The sequence below is a fragment of the Convolutriloba macropyga genome, chromosome 12 (assembly GCF_964194025.1).
Source record: "Convolutriloba macropyga chromosome 12, txConMacr16.3, whole genome shotgun sequence".
NCBI classification, from domain to species: domain Eukaryota; kingdom Metazoa; phylum Xenacoelomorpha; order Acoela; family Convolutidae; genus Convolutriloba; species Convolutriloba macropyga.
This window is the reverse complement of record NC_134479.1, coordinates 40,114,113-40,136,086: the sequence shown is the minus strand read 5'-3', so window position 1 is coordinate 40,136,086 and position 21,974 is coordinate 40,114,113. Positions and strand designations below refer to the sequence as shown.

The 21,974-nt window shown below is 35.1% G+C and overlaps 2 protein-coding genes across 3 annotated transcripts in view; one reads left to right on the top strand and one right to left on the bottom strand.

Annotated features, from left to right (window-relative positions):
- LOC142351247 (uncharacterized) overlaps positions 1 to 21,974 on the bottom strand; it is a 75,504-nt gene that overhangs the window by 7,634 nt on the left and 45,896 nt on the right. For both annotated transcript variants that reach the window (XM_075403392.1, XM_075403393.1), the window contains one exon: positions 5,497 to 5,757. In XM_075403392.1, coding sequence (XP_075259507.1) covers positions 5,497 to 5,757 — 261 coding nt within the window. The remainder of the gene's footprint in view (positions 1 to 5,496; positions 5,758 to 21,974) is intronic.
- LOC142350931 (uncharacterized) lies at positions 6,204 to 9,947 on the top strand. Its single transcript, XM_075402958.1, has 3 exons — positions 6,204 to 6,910; positions 7,795 to 8,113; positions 8,876 to 9,947. Exons 1-3 carry the CDS (start codon positions 6,480 to 6,482, stop codon positions 9,827 to 9,829), a joined length of 1,704 nt encoding a protein of 567 aa, XP_075259073.1. The 5' UTR covers positions 6,204 to 6,479; the 3' UTR covers positions 9,830 to 9,947.

Below are 21,974 nucleotides of genomic sequence, written 5' to 3'. Positions count from 1 at the left end.
AAGTGAAAGGCATCTTCGGGAAAGAATGGTATTTGCCACACCATCCAGTGCTAAACCCGAACAAGCCTGGCAAAGTAAGACGTGTTTGCGATGCTGCCTCAAAGTACAAAGAAGTATGCCTAAATAATAAGCTACTAGCAGGACCTGATCTGATACATGGGTTGATTGGAACAGTATTCAGATTCCGTGAAGGACCAATAGCTATAACAGCTGACATCGAATCGATGTTTCTACAAGTTCAAGTTCCCGAACAGGATAGAAGTTGCTTGAGGTTCTTATGGCGTCCAAGAACAAATGAACCTGTTCAGATATACGAATATCAGCGTCACGTATTTGGAGCAAAGAGTTCTCAACTTGTGCAAACTATGCTCTCAAGCGTGTGGGACTGGACAACGAAAGAGATTATCCAATAGCAACAAAGGCAATACAAAACAACTTCTACATGGACGATTTCATCAAATCAGTAGAAACCCCGGAAGAAGCAATTGAAGTCTTCAACCAACTACAACTTCCTCTCTCACGACATGGATTTGAACTGAAGAAGTGGATAAGCAACAACGATGCAGTTACCAAAGCAATCCCAGAAGACTTGAAATCAATCAGCAACACGAAACAAGTCGAAGTGGAACCCAATAAGGAGGGATCCTCAGTGCTAGGACTACAATGGACAGTTATTGATGACAGTCTTCAAGTATGCAGAGGTACAAATAAGGAAGTTGACGCACCTATAACTCAGAGGAAGATTTTTTCATTGATATCTTCAGTATTCGACCCGATCGGATTGTTTGCTCCGTTCAGTGTTCACATGAGACGACTTCTGAAAGGCATCTGGACTAGGAATGGGCAACCTTGGGAAAACGAAGTAGAGCTTGGTGACGAAGCAGAATTCCTGAGATGGAAAGAACAACTTCCAATAGTGGCTGAAAGAAGCATCGATAGAAGATACTTCAACAGAGAGAGGGAAAAAACCGAACTTCACGTGTTTGCTGACGCATCTGAAGACACGATGTGTACAGTGGCCTATCTACGTTCACAACCAAAAAGATACTCAGATGACTTAGCATTTGTCATTGGAAAATTCAGAGTGGCACCGATGAGGCATCTTTCAATACCGCGATTGGAATTGCAAGCGGCAGTCATGGCAGTGAGGCTGAAAGAACAGATAGTCAAGGAACATGAAATGGAGATAAATAGTGGCAGTTTTTGGTCAGACTCAACTACGGTATTGCAGTGGATACACAGTTCCCATCGTAAACAACAAGTGTTTGTGGCCGATCGAGTGGCTGAGATACTAGATACAACTGATGTTTCACAGTGGAAACGTGTCAGCGGTATCAACAACCCAGCGGACATTGGCATCAGAGCAATCAACATTGAAGAACTCAAGAGAAGTGACTGGCTCACTGGGCGGGCCTGGTTGAAACGATCAGAAAGTGAATGGCCAGAGCAAGTGAACCTAATCTTTGCATCAGATGAAGAGAATATACCCTCATCAGTCTTCATGATACAGGCTGAAGAGAAGAAAGCTGTTTTTCAGTGGGAACGATTCAGCGATTTTAACAGACTAGTAAATACAGTGGCATACGTACAGCGAGCATTGAACAAACACAAACCGGCAACACTGGTAGTCAGCATTGAAGAAAAAAAAAGCAAAAGCAACAATCTTCAATCTACTACAGCAAGAACTGTTTGGAGAAGAGATGAAATCTCTGAAAACTGAAAAGGAAATTCCAAAAGGCAGCAAAATCCTACAATTCTCACCTTTCCTGGATGAGGAAGGATTTATTGGAGCCAAAGGCGGAATAGGCAAAATCAATTGGACTTCAGTGCAAAGCATCCAATTTTGCTACATTGGAAACGTCACGCGATTGAATTATTCTTGCGAAACGAGTACCAGGACAATCAACACGAGGGCACTGAGCATGTAAGAAACATTGTTAAGCAGAAGATCTGGATCCTAGGCATACGGAACTTCTTAAGATCAATCAAGAACAAGTGTGTTAACTGCACAAAAGGCAGAGCACAAACGATAGCACCAGTAATGGCAGATCTACCCGAAGAACGGTTAGATGTTTCAACAGCTTTTACAAATGTTGGAGTTGACTACTTTGGCCCTTTCATTGTGAAGATTGGGCGAAAAAATGAAAAGCGATGGTGTTGTCTCATTACGTGTCTGAATATGAGAGCGGTGCATATAGAAGTGGTACCCAAGTTTGACACAGATAGTTGTCTCAATGCAATAATGAGATTTATTGCACGAATAGGCAAACCAAGAAAAATCATCAGTGACTACGGGACAAACTTTGTCCGAGCTGAAAGAGAGTTTGACGAGTACGTTGCGGCATGGAACAAAGAAGGGATCGAAGAACATCTAATTCAACGAGGAATCAGATGGAAGTTCAACCCAACTGCAGCACCTCGCTTCGGAGGAGTATGTGAACGGTCGGTGAGAAGTTGCAAGAAAGCAATGTATGCAGTATTGGGGAACAGATCAGTCACCGAGGTTGTTCTTTCAACAACGATGTGTATTGTTGAGCAGACGTTGAGCACAAGACCGTTGACCCCAGTCAGTTCGACGTTAATGACTTAGAGGCATTGACCCCCAATCACTTTTTGCTTGGCAACATGAACGTTTGCTTACCCTACCTACCATGCGCGGAAGAATTTGTTGATCATCGAAAGCTCTTTCTACAAACTCAAGCCTATGCAAATCTCATATGGGACAGATTTCGTAAAGATTATCTGCCAACTCTGAATAATCGACAAAAATGGCGATCTGCAGCAAATGAAAACCTTAAAGAAGGCGGTCTCGTTTGGTTGATCGAAGAGATCGATAAGCGTGGATATTACAGTAAAGGTCGGGATACGGAGACCATCGATGGGTCTGACGGTGTGATTGAATCGGCGATAGTTCGAACAAACGACGGAGTGTACAAGAGACCAGTAGTGAAGCTCGCCCCAGTACTACCTAGAAAAGATGTTTTCGCGATTGAAAACCGGGCCGGCAAGATCGGGGCTGAGCTTAATAACTCAGAAATCAAATTGAATAGCGCTTCAAGGCCATTTCAAGCATTAACGCTAGAATAGCATGAAGAACGAAATTTAATGCCACATTCTGCTGAAGCCATAAGGATTTGTTCACTTAGCTCAACATTTATATTTATCAACTATTATTAGTACACCATCGTCATACATGAAGTGAAACTCAAACTCGAACTACCTTAACCACCAGCGAAACAATACTACGACTTAACAGTATTGCATCAGATTCTTGCGATTGGATTGCGAATCAACCTGCTATTGATACAGAATATTCGATAAAACTTCTACATGGTTAACAAACTTCCCATGACATCAAATTTACACTGAAAAAGTGACATCATGGAAAAATGATCACATTCTGTCGACATTATTATCTACAACCAATCAACAGTTGTATTTGACAGGTAAATCCACGTGACCAGCAGCATAAAAGGAGCTTGAAAAACTACCGAAAATCAGATGAAACTTGTTGACTTTATCTTATTTAACTGTCATACAGTGCATATTGAAGCACACTTTCTTGAGCGGTAAATTACTTGTTATCTTGTCTTTTTTCTGTAGATCACATTATTGATTGTACAGTTCAAACTTTACTTTGTCTGGTGGAAAGAGAATTAACTTTGATATTTTCAAAACTTTCTTTCTAAGGAACAAAGTTCCTAAGTAAGAGAAAGTTTGTGCAAAGCATAAAGTCAGTTTCTTTTACTGGCTTTAACGAAGCCTAGAATAGTTCGCAATTGAGTGCGCTGAAAAGCACAAAGTGCGAATTTAGTCACATTTGATAACTTTGATTAAAGTGCGAATTTGGCTACATTTGTTAACTTTGATTACCGGGAAAAGGTCTTCCAGAACAATAAAACATAGCGAGATAGAAATTGTTTACCCGAACCAGTCGCTAACACAGTTATCTAGAGCTGCACATAAAGGGTTTTGCATTTTCGAATTATAATTTGAGTTATTAACCAAAACTCAAGCAAAATTTGATTGTTTGGAACAAGTTTGTTATTCAGCAAAGCTGAACAATTAGTTATTTATAATTTTTGAGTATCAGGTAATGCAACGGCATTCTAGAGCATAGCGGGTGATACAGTTCACAAAACTTAACTGCAAAAACACAATATGTGGACAGATTTGAAACCGCTGAAACAATCTGAGCGGTGTAAAGTTCTCCTTGACTTTGATAGGAGAGCAGCCGTTACAAGCTCAAAACTTTTAGGGGTAGTGGGAAACCGCATGACGAAATTCGCACTAAGTTTTCCGTTGCGCTAAATCGGCACAGGAATTCGCATGGCAAATTCAAAACTGGCCATCAGGGAAACCTTATTTTGATTTTAAAAGTGGAAGTTTTGCATGCTAACGTAAGCTGTCTGAGTGCGTTGAAAGTCACGAAAAGAAGTTGATAACTTTTAAGTATTTTTTTTCTGTGAGAAATGACGAAACTAAAAATGTCTCTGTAACATTTGATTCAATTTTTGAGAAGTTTTTAATGATTCCCTTTTTTCTTTTTACCGAGAAAGAAATTGGTCGGCCAAAATAAGAAAACTGTGTATTATAAAGTTACAAGTATTACAAATTATGACGGTTGGATCAATTTAAGCGGGCCTTTACTCAAGTTTCTTCCTAATAGATGCAAGATGTTTAACTTTGTACACAAACATTGACATTGCGCGACAAGTTTTTTCTGCTTAATATTTGTGATACCAGAGACAAATTTGAAGGTTCCCCGCTAAGAAATGGTTATCAGGTTTTCAATTTGGGAGAGCAATGCGTTATGTAAAAAAACTACCGTTAAGTTTGCCATTTATGTTCTCATGGTAAGCTCAAACGGAAAATGAACCAAAATTATAGCATTATGTTGCAATATAGAGTGATCAGTAAAATTTTACACAGACTATAAATAAATGAAACAATATACATTTGTTTCACAACATAATATTTTGTGATTATGGAGATTAATTCGGAGGTTAAGGACTGGAAAATGGTCTTTTCTCATACAAGGTTTCAATGGCCCTTGTAGAAAAGAAACCCAAAGTTTCGGTGATAGCTGATCAGAGATCAGAGACTCTGATTAGAGACAAGAAAATCAGAATAATGTCGACCTTGGAAGCTATTAAGTCACTCACTCATGAATCCATAACACAGGCTAGAAAATTACTGAAATTTTGTCAAACTTTCAAAAACCGTCCTTTTTGATAGTTTTTTTCATATTCGCAGAACACTGAAAATCATTAAAAAAAGCTTGTTTTCATACTGGTTTTTATTTTATTTTAAAAAAAGTGGAATATCGGATAAGCAAAATAAGCGGGAAGCAATATTGGAATAATTTGGTATGCGTGCAGTCGTCTCGTAAAGTTGATCAAAAAGATCTTTTAATACTTTTTGAACATTTGTCAGTCACGAAAACGAGCTTCAAAAAAGACGGATTCAATTTTTTTCGTAAATTTTAAAGCTCACCTTCGAAACCAGGTATACATGTGCAATTAGGTCCCAGAAAATCTTCTGACGCACAAGTCGCGTTGTTCTGGCACGGCTCGTCTTCGCAAAAGTCCACAATTGAATCACAGTTGGGCAATGTCCACCCAAACTTGCAATGACAGTCGTAAGAACCCTGGTCGGGGGTTTTGTTTTCACAGTCTTGATCGGCATTTTCTCTGGTGCAAGGGGATAATGGAGTGCATTCGTCAATGTCTGTTTGGCAAGTTGAGCCCTCCCAACCTGAAAAGACAGGCAGTCATCAAAAACGGATTGTATAACCAGTCGTTGATTGGTTTGCACCAGGAGAACATAAATGCAACTATAGAATCAACGCATAAACACACCGGCATTTTTTAAAATGTAATAGTTTGTTTGTCACTTTGCTTGCTTGCATATTTGCGTGTGTGCATAGTTTTGAAGCTTTCCAGTGACGCAAAATTATTTTAATGATCATGAGAACTTTGCGATCATAACTCTCCGCTCTTCAAGCTCCACCTATTAATTAATACTTTTCGAACGATTCAAGGCTGAATAAGTTGATATACTGATTTCATTATTTAACCACTGCTTGTTTAATAATCCACTATAATTATACCCTGCTTGGTAAATGTTCTTATCGGCCATTACCCAAAGAACTCTCGAAAGTTGAATTTGTTAACTTGTTAATCCTAGTCTGCGAGCTTCCTTTTATCTTTTTGTTCAAATATGTTTAAGATGCTCATGATATTGTTTTTGTTGCAGAAATTGTTAAAAGCTGCTTCACGAAAGAATAGCCAAGAATCTTGAGAAAAGTATTTTAGATAAAAAATAACTTTTGGTTAACCTGAAGTAAAAATTAGATTACACAAATTTGAGCAAAAATCACCGATAATTAATTATTCTTTTAATACGGTCTAATTAGCATTTTTGGACTTATCTATTAATAGTTATCGGTCAACGCGTTCTGAAAATTAATTATCACAATGGAAACTTCTACGAAGAATCTTCATGTTTGCGATTCAAACGGAATATTTTACTCCCCTTTGGGCGATTATGACTTATCCCTCGAAAAGTGGGATACAATGGCTCAATTCATAGAGCATGTCTTCACCAAAAAATTTCCCCAGAGCTCTTTAATCGAAGCGATAACTGACCGGGAAATTACTTATAAGCAACTTTTTGAAACTAGTCAGCAAATTGCAAAGCAACTGAAAAGTTATGGAATTGATAAGAGGACTATATTGCACATGGTGGGAGAGAACTGTTTTGATTGGCTGGTGGTTTTAATTGCGTCATACATCTGTGATTGCGTAATATCAGCGACACATCACAACTCTCCGTGGCCCGAGTGTAGTCGGAATATTACGACTACCTGTGCGACTGTATTGATTATGACACAAAAATCTTACGAGAGGTATGTTTTTAAACAGAAACAGCAGGGATCGAGCCATCCAATTTTATTTTAATTTTTTAAATCTATTAAACACTTTGAACTTAACTAAGAATATACATTCATCATTAGAAAGCTTTAAATAATGGCGGCATAAGAAATTATTTTGTTAAGATTCGAAATTTTGTAACAAACGCTTGGTTATGCATCACTTACAATTTTCCATCGGTAAAGGACCATCGTTAAACCTACTAATTACTTTTCAAAGTGGGATTTCAACTGAAATTTGCTGTACTGCACTCAAATTTCCTGATTAAATGAAGCATTTTGATCGGGGCATAGTTATAATTTTTGGAATTGAAAAACAATTATGTTAAACTAAAACTGCTTATAAAACTCTGCTCTTAATTTTTTTGAATCGCAATTTTTTAAACTGGCTGACATTTGTCGGAAAAAATAAACTATACATTATTTCGTGATTTACTATGATTTGTGCTATTAGTTGCTGCCGTTTCTTTTTCAATGGTCATTTTTTCGCTACAATAATTCATGGTTGGTGATCGATGATTTGACAAACTATTATCAATCTAGTACCTCCACTAAAAAGTGGGCACTGGAAGCACAAGTTTCCTCAAGCAAAAACATACTATGCTCTTTTCGGTGGCTAATTTTTTTCCAATAAATTTAAAATTGAGGTATTACTCACCCAAGCTACAATAAAAGGGACTTGCCAAGTTGGTGAAAACAAATTTGGTTCAATTTGCCATCACCACTCCCTGACCCCCCCCCCCCCCCCCCCAAATTATCCCCATATAGGGGACTTACAGATTTGGTGAAACCAAATTGGCCTCAATTTGCAATCATCCATTATTCTTTGAACTCAATTACCCAAAAATGCCCTTTTGTAGGCATGCATCCAGAATCAATCACCCAAATTTGACTCATCTCTTCATTACAGAACCCGAGGGGGATTCATTCACGTATACTGTAAACTTAACCCACATACCTCAAAACCCAAAATCAAAACCCGAATACAACCCAGACGAATTGAATGGAGTTTGCCAGCTGTTGTTATCTTCTGGAACTACTGGAACTCCGAAAGCGATCAAGATCACGGACAAGATGGTTATCTATTCGTGTCTGGCCATTGCTGATAATGGATGCTTGACTTTAGAGGGATCTGTTTCGTTTTGCGCATGCGGTGCTAGGAAAATTGGCCGACAGGGCGTTTAGCCGACAGGGGAAAAATGGGAGATTTAGACAACAATTTTGTCATAATTGGTAAAGAAAAATCTCATAGGTCGATAAATCAGTAGTTCGGTTGACCATTATCTTTGGTGTGTGGTCGGGTGGCGCTCCACTTGGCCTCTCCGTGGGGAGGTGGTGGAACCACGCAGACCTTTGTGACGATAAACCTTCAGAATTATTCTACTAGCTCATTTTAGGTAAATTATCGGCTAAATTTCTAATCTTTTGGTTGTCGGCTAAACGCCCTGTCGGGGAATACGGCGTCCACCTGCTCAGACTCACTATTTGAAATTTCATTCGACAAGTTAGAGCGACATTTTATTAAAAACAGAAAAAAAGACCCTAACTCAACATTATACCAGAAAGGCAATTAGGGAAAAATACACAATAATTTCTGTAAATCATAAATATAAGATCTTGGTCTGCGGCGGTCTGGTCATAAAATACTTCAGCCTGGGGCTGTCTGGACATATTATTATCCGGTCTGGGACCGCAGCATGGTACTCGAACATCTTCGACAAAATTTTAACGTCCAGCATCGTTTTTTGGATCTATTCTGCCCCCCCTCTCTCGGAGCGCCTTTACAATAAATCCGTTTTTTAGTTACCTCACGAATGCTAAGGTTTTGAAGCCTGAAAATTTTTGACCAGTTAAAATTGGTTATCATGTAATATGTAGTTTTAGTTTTTATTATTTTGATTCTACTGTTAATAAATTGAAACAGATCCATATTTGAAATAGCCCACCGATGTTTCCCTTGTTGCCCAACCCTTAGCCCACGGAGGCGGGCAAAACTTAGCGTTCCTTGACATGTCCTTTCAAGGACCAACTCTTATTGTCACCGACTACCCGGGAACTGTTGGCTTGTTGGAAATCACCCAAAAACACAAACTAACCCACTTGTTAGCAGTACCCGCGGTTATAAATTCGCTTGCAAAATACAATCATTTGGACAAATTCGATCTTAGCTCTTGGAAATGTCTGTTAACAGGAGCGTCGACTCCTAATTTCGAAATGATATGCCAGCTTAAAACCAGAAGCGGCAATACCAACATGAAGGTCAAAAACCTTTACGGGTCTTCTGAAAACGCCTCGATGGTGTTTTGCACACACGATACTATACCCAGTAAAATAGAATCAATAGGTATCGCAAGCCCCGGTGTTTCGTTTAAAATCGCTGACCTTGAAAACGATACAAAATTCATAACAAAACCAGGTGAAAGTGGAGAGTTATTAATTAAACAACCACGCCCATTTTTGCTTTATTTCAACGCCCCTCAAAAAACGGCAGATTCCTTAACTTCTGATGGTTTCTACAAAACTGGCGATTTGTCTTACTTTGATGAGAATTTTAACATTTATATAAGCGGTCGGCTAAAAGAGGTTGTAAAATATCGTGGATTTTCAGTTTCTACAGCTGAAATTGAGGAGATTTTAATGGAAAGTGACCTGATAGTCGACTGTTCAGTAGTTGGAAAACCGGACGAATCATCTTACGAAATTCCAGTAGCGTTTGTCGTTTTGTCAGAACTTGGCAATGCGAAAGACAAGACAGAAGTTTTGGAAAATTTGATCAACTTCGTTGAAAGTTCGATAGCCGAGCACAAGAAGATTCGTGGTGTTTATTTTGTAGATGAAATTCCAAGGAATGGTTTTGGGAAGGTTGTGAAAAACGAACTGAAATTATTATTCTAAAATAAACATATATCACTACTAATTGAAACAAAAAATATCTATAAACCGTTATATTGAGGGTGTCGTAAAACCGGAAATTGAAAAATAGACAGAATTTTACCTAGAAAAAACAAAGAAATTTTTAGTTCTATAGTATATCCCAAAACAAGTTAAGATAGACAATGTAGACTTAGTTACTGCCAGCGAATAAAGACGGAACAATGCTGACAAAAAGGAAATAAGCGAAGTACCGCAATTTGTCTAATTTTAAAAATTATCATGTAAAAATATCGCTGTTTAATTTGTTCTCAATTTTCCGAATGATAACGTGTTAATCTTAGACGTTAGGTTGAAGATAGACAAATACATCAAGAAAATACTGTCATCAATGAGTTTTGGAACACAAAGTTTATCATTCTCAGCCCAAATACATTTTCTACTCAAGCATCTTATAGAATTTACAAAAATCAGATGTTATGGGCCTTGGCCGGGTGTAAGTGGCATAGAAAATCAGCGCTGAATCAGGCTAAAGACATTCTTCGATGGCCAGTACTCTGTTTATGTCACATTTTGCACTGGCTAGTCTTTGTTTTTGAATAAAGCTAACTGCAAGAACAATAATATATACAGACTAACTCCCGCTAAAAAGATTTGTTTCATATGTAATTCGAACTTCCGCGTGGATACTTGTAACATTTAATCTGCATAGCAAGTTATATAAACCGAGCTAAGTTGGCTTTGTGCTAATAAGCCATAAGCTAGCTTAAATATAAGAAGCTTTATACTACTATAGTAATAATCAGTTATGAGCTACAAAATTAAGACATTTAACTGCTCAGTCATCAGCTAAAATTAAATTCGGTTTTTACTATAGAAATATACTGGTTCAGCGCTAAAATGCAATAAGACTCAGGTCCGGGCATGTCCAACTATGAGGAACCAAAATCCCTGCCGTAGTAGTTTCGAAGCTGTCAGTTAAGTTAGAGTTGGCCATCAGTTAGTTTAATTGCAGAAAAAAAACATAACCATTCAAATAGCTCTGAGGAAATCTTTACTTCAACTAGAGTGGGAATAACTAAGCAAAACAAAGAAAAAAATGCTTTGAAAATGTTTTATACGAAAAGTAACGTTACTGAAGTAGCTATGAATTTAGTTTTCGTATTTGTTTTTCCATTCGATGAAAAATACAACGAAGACCGTTTTTAAAGAGAAACAAAAAACAATTTTGAAAGTTTCATATCGAGTAGTGTTAATTGATTCTAGTTGTTATTCATGTGTTTGCAAATTAATTAGTCTCAAAGTATTCTTGGATCTCAAAAGAGAAAACAATTGGAATGGATTCTAAAAACTACTGAATCATATTTAGAAGCGCTTTTGAATGGCCTACAAATCCTAAAACTAAATAGATTTTTTCATGCACCTTCCTTGAAAGGTACAAATAAAATGACCCAAAGACATAACTTAAAGAAAAAAATAATTGTGAGTGTAAATACACAGCAGGCCCAATAAATTACATTGATGAGAACATCGCAGAAAATAGTAACACGCAAGCAGAGAAGAAAATGGGTAGAGAAAGAGCAGGCGAATTACTTTGATCAGGAATTTGAAATTCTTGAATCTGGAATTTGAAATTTGAATAATTAGCTCATTATGTGACAAAATTGTACATACATCTGCTTTCTCTGTCAGGTCTTATATGAAATGAGGTAAAATTTTATCCAGATCTTGAGATGCAACGTTTAAAATTATATGGAACTAGGAGGGTGATGCAGGGCCAGTGAAACTGACGAAATTATTTAAGTGTTTAATGAACTGAAATTGTATTTATTCTTGTTTTATGATTTTTTTCTCTTAGAATTCAGTTATCAACAAACACCAAATCAGGCCCTCCCAGAAAGCAGAATTCAAAAAACTAATGGAAAACGTTAACTGGAGGATTGAAAACGTTAACCGAATATAAACGTAGTTTTTTTATAGAAAAATGTATACAATTTTTTGTGAAATGTTGTCGGACATTGTCAAATCAATTCTGCTCAATATATATGAAGAAAAATAAAATTGGCGGAATTGATTGGCTCTAAAATAGTTGATTCGATTCTAGAGAAAATCTGCTGCAGTTTTTTAGTTTATAGAGGAAACAAAGAAACAGCAAGTAGCGATAAGCGTATCAATCCGATATTTTTCCAGCCAACAAAAACCATAGTTTATTATTTGTCATAATAACGGGTTTCATGTTTAAAAGTAAAGAAACGAGTTTTTTTTCTGCTGGATTTGTTAGCGGACATCTTGTTATAATTACTCGGCAGAAAAAGTTGTTAAAATTTTCTCATTTCTTAAAACGTGTGTTCCCTCTGATCCCATTTTTTAAAGATCAAATATATCAGATATTTTTAAAGAAATTTTTTTGATGTATTGGAGGAGCCATAATGCTGTAGTCCTTTGATTTTAGAGTGGATAAAGTTCTTTTGTTTTTATCTTTATATTGCTAAAAATCAATTAGCAAAATTAGCCAATTTTGTGATTTCCGTACATGGCGCAGTTCTTATAATGTACCCTGATTTTTGTCATTTTATTTTGCACGTTTTTGATCTCGTAGTTTGCGGGTGCAATTGAGATATCGCACAAGATTCAAACGTCAAAAAGATGATGAATGTGGGCGAAACAGAAAAAAAAGATCTGTGGGCGAAACAGAATAGATCCGCTTTTTGTGCGCTGGATCATTTTATTCGAACGCACAATACATATCTTCCTGCTGTTCAATATATACATATACAATTGTTACCTTTTGAAATACATGAAAATGGGCTGGTGAGATAATAAGAACCCAAATAATTGTGAATAGAGTATTATTGCTGGTTGGTGATAAAGGTTAATTAGCAAATTCGAGAAATTGATAGAGCAATTATTCTCATCAGGTGTTGGCGTCACAGGGGATTCAGTTCAAAATGATAGCATTATGTAAGTTGTTTGATAAAATTGATAGCAATCTATTTTTATAACTTCAATTCGGTTTAAAACAACTCCAATTTGGACTTCATAAATTTGACCAAAATCGACCTTCAGTCTTGAGATTCTTCTTTGGACGCAACGAAAATTAACCGATCAACGCTGAAATAATACAATTTGAAAATAGAATGACTATTAAAATTAAATTTAAATTCAAGTTGAAATTTAAAATCAAATTTAAAAAGAAAGCTAGTAAGGAATTACCGGCGGAAAATAGGATAGAAGGGCCGTATTAAACAAAAGTTTTAGAATAATTTTTCACAGATAAAAAATTTATATCAAAGCTTGATACTTTATATCAAATTTTTATCAATCTGGATGCAAAGTTTACACTTGTTACTTGTTATTTCCCGCGGTCGAGCTTATATTGGAGCAATTATTACGCAATGACGGGAAAAAATTACACCTGGTGGGGCGAAAAAGAACGTAGTCGGAATATTTCACCTTGTACCATCAATTATTTTGTAGTTATCACACGAAAATGGGATCACGAAAAGTAAGACCTGTGGAACAATTATTTCAAATTCCATCAAAAGTTGAACGAAATAAAAGGATCATAGCGTTGAATCAGTTAGTCCAAATAGGATAAAATTACTTGTAGAAGAAAGACAGCAATTTTGGTGCATAAGCACGCTGTTGGAAACATTTAAAGTACTAAAAGGAAGCCGATTTCGGATCAATTGTAATAAATTTAATTGTTGAAAAAATCAACAATGGAGCAAGTTGTTTGAAAACTTTGAATTTTCAAGATCTTTTTTGTTACAAAAGATTTCATTTTGCCCCAAGAAATCGTGTATCTAAAAAACTAGAACACCTTTTGTTAATATGATATTAGACAACGAACTTTCAAGGAAAAGATGCAGGGTTTTTTCTTCTATTAGGGGTCTTTTTGCTATCTATTAATTCATTAAGCTTAATTATTACAATGCTAATAAACAATGCCGATTCACCCAATGTCATCTGACCACCAACTTTTTGTTTTCTAGCAGGTTGTTTTAGAGCAGGAATGTTTTTTGCTCAAGCAATATTGTATGCATAATTGTTCCGACTCCCACTTTAGTGGGGAGGAAGGAATTATATACTCAACTGGGTTTTTTTTTGTTCAGACAATTTTAGCCGATCGATATATCCATCGTAGAGTTGTGAGGGGTATCATTAAAAAGCACGTACAACCTGCAATATGGAATTAAAAAGACTTTTTCTAATTTCGTTATTAACAGGGAGTTATTGAGGTTTAAAATTTTGTGAATATTCGAAAGTATTCATTCACATTTTCTGTAATTTTTGCTAAAATTTGGCAGAATTTCGCTAATATAAATTAAAATAAGTTGAAATTTCTAACGGCACAGTGTTATTGTTACCATTAGATATAGAAAAGCGTTGGTGAATTGTTTGATTGAAGTTTGTTTTTTGGCTGAAATCTGTGATAAATTTTTCAAAATTCGAACTTTTTTAATAAAAAATGGCACCAAACGTGCTTTTGGTCTACTTTGTTGATGTTTGCCAGACGTAGTGACCTAGAAACCTTTACACAGAGTCCCTAATCTGCAAAAGAGCACTAGCTGAAATTAGGTGCGCTATGAAAATCTTCTGGAATTAAAATTGTGCCGTTTTTTGCAGATTTAACTCGATACTTATGCAAAATGCGTCGTTGTTTTTTTTAATATTAGATTAATTTCACTCAACAATTGCTCCAATTCGCAAAGATTTGGATGACGTGGGCGGCTTTTTGGGCGTGCGAAAAAAAGGGATAGGTTTGAAATTACCTTGGATTTATACAACCAGAAATTTTTTAATTTTTATTTTGGTGCTGCCTTTTTTTCAAAATATATATATATATTTTTTCAATGTTAGTTACTGACAATTTTTCTTCACGGCTCCAATTAAGCAAGCTGCAGTTTTCCTAAAAATGATGTTTTCAGAGAACCTAAGGGTTTTTATGGCTTACTTTCGGGTACTAACCGAACGTAAGGTATTAGTAAACTTCAACTGAATTTTTGTTTGGCCTTCAATTGTTGTTCTTTTTGCAGTCTGATAACTAAGTCTAACCACTCAAAGATCCAAATAACTTCTTCAAGAGGTTTAATTGAACCTGCTCCATGTATTCGGTTAATATCTAATGTCTCTTATGTCACTGAATGTATTTCTTTTAAGGAAATTTCAGTGATTTTTTGAACTTGTAAATTTTTAAAATTATTTCAGTCATTTTTTTTGCTGATACTGAGTAATTACAGGTGAAACTTCCTTCCCTATTGAATACAAACTAGTTTTGTGGCAGAGTGTTTAAACAGAACGTTTTCTTTATTTTGGTACCACGAGTTTTCATACAAAACTTTTTTGATTTTTGTGCATAATTGCCCATTTTTGCTGTTGTTTTTGTTTCTTTAGTAAATTGTCACATTACCTTACAATCCAACTGAAACAAACTTTAAACAATTTGTGAATGAACATGTTGTTTGTTTTCATAACATATGGTCTTAAGGGCAGCGACAACGTTCTCTTGCAAAATTAGTTAGAGTTTTTCCCCTCTATTTGTGGTTTATATTTGTTTTCGTATGCTCATTATTGGATAATTAAAGTTTTCAGTGGCCAACTACAGATACATCAATAAACCTAATAATTGATATAGGTACGTAGCTAATGTTTTCATTGACTTTCAAATTAGATTTTTTAGAAAAAGAGTAAAACTTTCAGCTTTTCCCATTGTGTTTGTCAAACTTTCAACTTACCCCTTATTGAGAGGCCTCCTCAAAGTTTTGGCGAACCAAACGATAAATTTCCGGTTGTTTAATCCTTTTGACTGATGTCTTCAGGGCTTAGACAATTTGCTTCAGAAGATTTTTATGAAATTTAGATACTTTTCAATTTTTGGTGGTCCTTTTGCTGTCATTTTGTGATAGTCGTTTTACAAAAAAAACTTCATGACTATCGAAAGTGACGCGAGTAAGGATTTTATGTTCTCGGGTTTAATATTTTATAATATTAATGGCTTCAACATTTTGTTCTCGTAAAGTTATTTGTGAAATTTTTTAGTTCATCCTGCAAGATAGGCTGTCTAAACTTTTAGTCAAAAGCTTAGGTTGGCTATGATTTTTTAAACTATTTGTTTTTATAAAAACAAATGGATTTTGAGATTTGACAATCTTATTTCTGTTAACTTGTAGCTTAGCATCTCTATAGAAAATTCACATCCCTTATCTATTGAACTACAATTAACTCTTTATTACGGTTTTAGTTTCTTCAAATGGTCTTTGTTCTTGGTACAACCAGTTTTCATAAAATATTCGTTATTTTTGCGTATTTGCACATTTTTGTAGGTCTGTTTTCACAGCATCACAAAAATGGGCGATTTTTTGGTCATTTGAAAAAAAATGCAATCAATGATTCGTATTGTTTTTATCGAACAGCTTCACGTTTAATTAGCTGGGACATCGTTTTCGTGCAAATTTTTCCTTTTTGCATGTATTTGTCGTTCTTTTGTAGTTGAATGATATATGCTGGATAACGAAAAGTCTCAATCGCTCTCTATGGAGTTTTAAACGAATCTCTCAATGATTTCATTTGATGCATAATGTTTTATTAAACTTTGCCCTTTTGCTCATTTCTTGTCGACTTGTTACCAAATTGCATTGAGGAAAAGTCACGTATTTTTTTTCTCATAAAAAACTAATTAATCTTCTTAGTATAAGTTTTATCTGATGCCATTTTGATTTGGATAATTGATGGTTTTCAAAAAATGGACAACGAGTTTTGGTCGTAATTATTATTTGTAATTATTTGATTGTTATCGCCGTCTTTTTTGGTAGTCATATTCTGGTAGTCACAACTAATATTTTGGTAGACAATTAAGTAAGAAATGTAAAAGAGCGGGGTCGGAATTTTATGTTCGAACGCACATTACCGAGCCTCCTTGTTTTCTAAATAATTATACGTTTTGGCAAGCAATGAGCTTCGCACATGTTTTTGTGTTCCACAAGTAGTCCAAAGAGTTGGCTTAAAAAATCTTTTTTTTGGTTCTCATTTTCATTATATCAGGAAACTATTTCTTGTTTTGGCGAATAATAAAAGAGCATCAATGCGTCTTGCAGTTTGGCATTAACATTTTTTTTATAAAATCGATTTAAGAAAATTTACGAAAAATATTTTGCATCCAGATTTGCGCTTCTATTTCGGCTCATCTGCGTTTTTGTGGCACCAAATCTAGATCCAAGGAAATTGAGCAAAACGGTTGAAATTCGATCAATATTATTTAGGCTTGCACAATTATTTAGATTAAAAAACTTTTTTGTTATCTTTAATGACAAAAATGACTGTTGTCACTAATAAAAATATGAACTTTACATTAACTAATTCTTGTCAAGCTGGGCAATATATATAATGCTTTTGTCTGAGAGATGCTTTTGGTGTCGTTAAAATTGCAGAGTTTTTTATAACAAAATTTAGCAAATGAGGATTCCAAACAAATCAAGTTACCGTGAGAAAAATCATTTTTCTAAGACTTCTGTTTCAATTTCTTGGAGCCTATATACCTATAATATCTGAGTGGCATTCCAATACCATTTTTTTTGAGAAATACCAGGTTGTTTGAGCAAATGAATTTGAGCAAAACATCTATCTTGCAGAGGTCACAAGTAATGAGTCCACTCGGTTGCAGTATCATTCTTTTCGATTTCGGTATCGAAAACCATTTCAGGTTTCAAAGCAAATGACTGCACAATACCGACCAATTGAATGGATTAAATACGAGTACGATTAGTCCACTTTCACTTAGCGTTAAGATATAAAAGTGAAAACCAGCTATGAAAAAAAGTAAATGTACTGAAAACTTGGCACCTGTAGACGCCTTTTATGAAATATTTTCCAAATAGAGTTTCACTGTAAACATTGGGATGGAGAAACAATCTTAGGGAAACATAATGTAAAGGCTTTTTTTCCCAGAAACGTTAATTGTCAAAATTTTTATCAAAAACAACGGCAAGCCAGGTTTTTTGCACTTTTGTCCTGGTAATCTATTTTTGAACAATTTTTAACGTTCTCCGAAAAGTTTGTCTTAGTTCTGTTTTTCTTAATAATACCGCAAGTTTATAATAGAGGCTCAAAAGGTACTGCAATGTTGTTCAATGATACTGATGATTTTATTGTTCGCAGCTATTGACGTACAGATAATGCAAAAATATTTGTCTCCCTTTGCTTGAATTGATGTGTTAAATGCCGTAAACATCAATTTCATTTAACCTTTTCAATTATTGTTGATCACAACTAATTTTTTTTAAAGTTTCTGAAAATATTAATCAAAAATATTAATCTTCAATTTTATTTGAGGTGCTTTAACATTTGAAAGGTGCTTAAAAGTCTTAGTGGCCGGTTCTGGGTTCATCAAGCTATGTTTTGTTTGTTTTAGATATGAACCCGAAACAAAGCGACCATTTCTTAATCAGCAATACATGCAACGTCAACTAACCCATTACCTCATAGACAGAACAACCAATACACTGCACAGAAGAGCTTCGAAGAACGACAGCTAATTTTCTCTTTTTCTCTTCTGGGTCTTAAAGGACATAATTAAACTCCAATGAAAATATTAAATTTGTTTTTGAGTTTGCCAGCGAAAGTTGTTTAACTAGCGAATGTTGTCTCTGAAAGGAGAAATTTGCTGATTTTAAATGCTTCGCCAATTTCATAATTTTATTGATTCAAGTTTTAATTAGTTTTCTAATTAGTTTGTCTTAACTGGCTGGCTCCTCCGATATTGTGTACACATGATTTTCGCAAGATACCTCTTGATCAACGTAGATCCCTGGAGTATTTTTCACCGTGAACAAAATTTTTGTTTTCATTAGCATTTGCTATTGCTTGAATAAAGTTCATGACCATATGACATTGTGTTAAATGTCAATTATAGATGGTCAAATTTTCTGGGGTGGGGGGGGGGGGGTAAGAGACATTCGTAGAGCCACTAGCCTCTCCTCTCAAACAAAGAACAATTCTTACCCTTTTGAGCAGCATGTAGTTAAATGTCAATTATAGATGGTCAAATTTTCTGGGGTGGGGGGGGGGGGGTAAGAGACATTCGTAGAGCCACTAGCCTCTCCTCTCAAACAAAGAACAATTCTTACCCTTTTGAGCAGCATGTGATTGATTAGTACCCAAAATACTGCATATTAATGGGGTCTTTCCCATTATAGCCCCCCAGCTTAGTTGTCAGATAACCTATACCCCCATCATGGTAATTTTACCATAATGGGGGGCTAGGGCTATAATTTCATGGGGGTGGGGTTATAATGGTAAAGACCCCGTCTGAAACTGATGGTGCCTATGGTATTGCGTAATAACCTAAATTGTGAAAATCATTTCACAATAGTCCTTATGTTGCTCACGACTATTTGTTCAGCCATTCACGTTAAGTGTACTTCTCAACCTCAAACATGAAACCGGTCGATAAATAATAGCAAGTACTTTCACATTTTCCTATTTATTGTTCATAGCCCTGCTTCTGGTGCCTAAAACTGCAACTTTGTTTGTTTGTTTGCCTGGCATCCAAATTACACGAGAACAATCAGGCTTAACGATGGGCGTGAGTTGATAATGTTCCGAATCGCTCTCATCGTCGAAATTTGCAAAATCAACAAGGTCAAAGCTGATTTATTTCATGATTTATTATCTCGATTAGAAGAAAATAATTATAACTTTTGTTACATGGAAAAAGACAAATAAAGAAAGAGAAACCCGGGTTAACATAAAGTTTTAATTATAAAATTTTCATATTAAGGACCACTGTCCTTTCCTCAAAAGCTTACAGCAAATTTTTCCGACCGAAATAAATCCACACCAAAAACCCAGCCGACCCAACAACTCAATATTAAACAGAACAAAAGCGACGGTAAATGTAAAACTTCTTGTTTAGCAAAATGAAAAGAGTATAAAATTGGTTTCCGATTCTGTGAAAAGACAGAAGTCACATTACGCAAGTTTAGGGTGCCTGATAAAAATTCACAACATCAATCAACAGTGTCTACTATCAAAAAAGATTTCAGTACTGATAATAGAGTGAAAAAAGTAATTAGGTCAATTAAGTCGTTATTTCTCTATCAAAATAAAATGCAACCTTCAGACAACTTAAAAAAATGTTTAAAAAACTGCAGCTGATAAAACAACGATGAATAATTTAAAGTAATCGAAATTGAATCAGTATATTACATAGCAATTATAAGAAAATTAAGTAAGCTTAAAAGATTCAGTGACTAGTTTGAAATATTCTGTCATGAACTAAAAAAAACTAAGGTCCCAAATATTAGTTAATTGAGAAATGTTTTATTTTAATAGACAAAAACCAACCAAAAAGTAACAAAACTGATAACTTTGAACTAAAAATCATCAGATATGAAAATATAAAAGTGCAAATCATATACTTAACTGGTTACTCAAAGTTGGAGCCGAAAGAATGCAGAAGTCCTCAATTGGTCGCTTCCGTTGATTTTTTCAAAATATATTCCATAATCAATTCTGAAGCTATCATTCTTTTAGGTTTTACAATTTACGATACGAAGTGTCGAAGCTACAGATTATTAAAGTGTATTTGCCATTGGTTTACACGTGAGTGTTACTAGGAGCTAAGAGACACAGTTAGCAGAAATTTTTGTTCGTATAAGTTTATTAAGTCATCCCGGGACTCATGTTAGAGGTCGAAAAATTCAAAAAACTCAACGCAGTGGGCAAGTGAAAATCTAACCATATCACAGGAATCTTCGAGGATTTATACAACAGAATAAACTTGAAATATTTGATCAAGTGCAGAGTTCACACTTTTTACTCGCGAAAAGTTTTTTATTCGTTATTATGTGTTCTCAATGGAAGAATTGAAACTATTTCTGATAAAATATATCACAAGTATTCGCTATGCTGTAAAAAATTCAACATAACTCTTCAAGGGAAAAATGTAATAATGTCGACAATATGTATTGGTGAAAAGATATGGTAGAAATTTCCCCATAAAGAAGTAAAGAAACATGACCAGGACTGTGCAAATAGATTACAAATTGATTAACAGGAAGAATGCAGCGTATTTTATAAATATTTTTTGTTCGTTGAAAGCTGCTAACAAAAAAAAGGCTGAAAAATCAGGGAGTTCAATTATTCGTGCTGAAAATATTGTGAAATGTTGGATTTGGCGAATTCGGATTTTTAATTTAATCGTATAGAATAATTCAAAATAGTACTGTGGCATAACTTTAGTTTCATTGCTATTTCTTCAAAACCGTTTTGGTGGCATATAATTATTGGGGCTCAGTCGCAAGTGTTAAATTTTTATATTGTTATTATGTCTATATAACTGCACATAACCTTTTAATTAGTGTTGAAAAATTGAGGTGGAAGCCGAGACAGAAAAGATGAAGTAAATTAATTCTGAATTAGGTTAATGCTATCTCTTCATCATCTGGCAGTCAATTAAGTCAAGAATGTGGATGAGCGTGGTCGGAACATTATGTGCGTACGCACATTACCGAGCCTTTTTGTTGGGGCTCAGTCGAAAGTGTTAAATTTTTAATTGGTTACTGGCTACATAACTGCACATTAGTGTTATAAAACTGCGATGGAAGCCGAGACAGAATAGATCTGAATTAGGTTATTGTTTTTTTTCTATTTAAAATGTTTAAGCTGAAAAAAAGATTCTCTTACAATCATGTTTTAAACTGTAAATGCTTACATTAAGGCCATTATTAGAGAATATTGTTTATCACAGAAAGTTGCTCTTAGTTTCATGAGAAAGCAAATATCAGTAAAACGGTCATAAAAACTACAAGTTTTGTCTGTCACCTCTTTCCAGTTCCTCTGCTCCTGATTGTTGAAAATCATTGGTTAATCAAAATGTTAACAGACCGCAGACCAAAGAAAATTTGAAAAATTTTTCGCATTCCCTTAATTAAGGCAGCTGTACACAAAGAACAAAAAAAATTAAAAAAACACTATGAAAGTCTAAGTGCTGTGAGAGAATAGAACATCCTAAGAGAAAATAAATAACAAAAACAGAAAAAACAGCAAATTCCAGTAAATTCGATCTCCTAGAGTTTGTTTCAAATCAACTCCATTTGAAACAAAGTGATAGTCAATTTTTACTCAAAAACTAGTTCATTTAGGGTAAAAGTGAACATTTAACAGCATT

Excerpts from the sequence above, each read along its gene's own strand:
- LOC142350931 (XM_075402958.1), top strand. The coding sequence starts at position 6,480 with ATGGAAACTTCTACGAAGAATCTTCATGTTTGCGATTCAAACGGAATA. Across the intron at positions 6,911-7,794 it reads ACACAAAAATCTTACGAGAG|GCATGCATCCAGAATCAATC; the intron begins GTATGTTTTTAA and ends GCCCTTTTGTAG. Across the intron at positions 8,114-8,875 it reads GGAAAATTGGCCGACAGGGC|CCCACCGATGTTTCCCTTGT; the intron begins GTTTAGCCGACA and ends TATTTGAAATAG.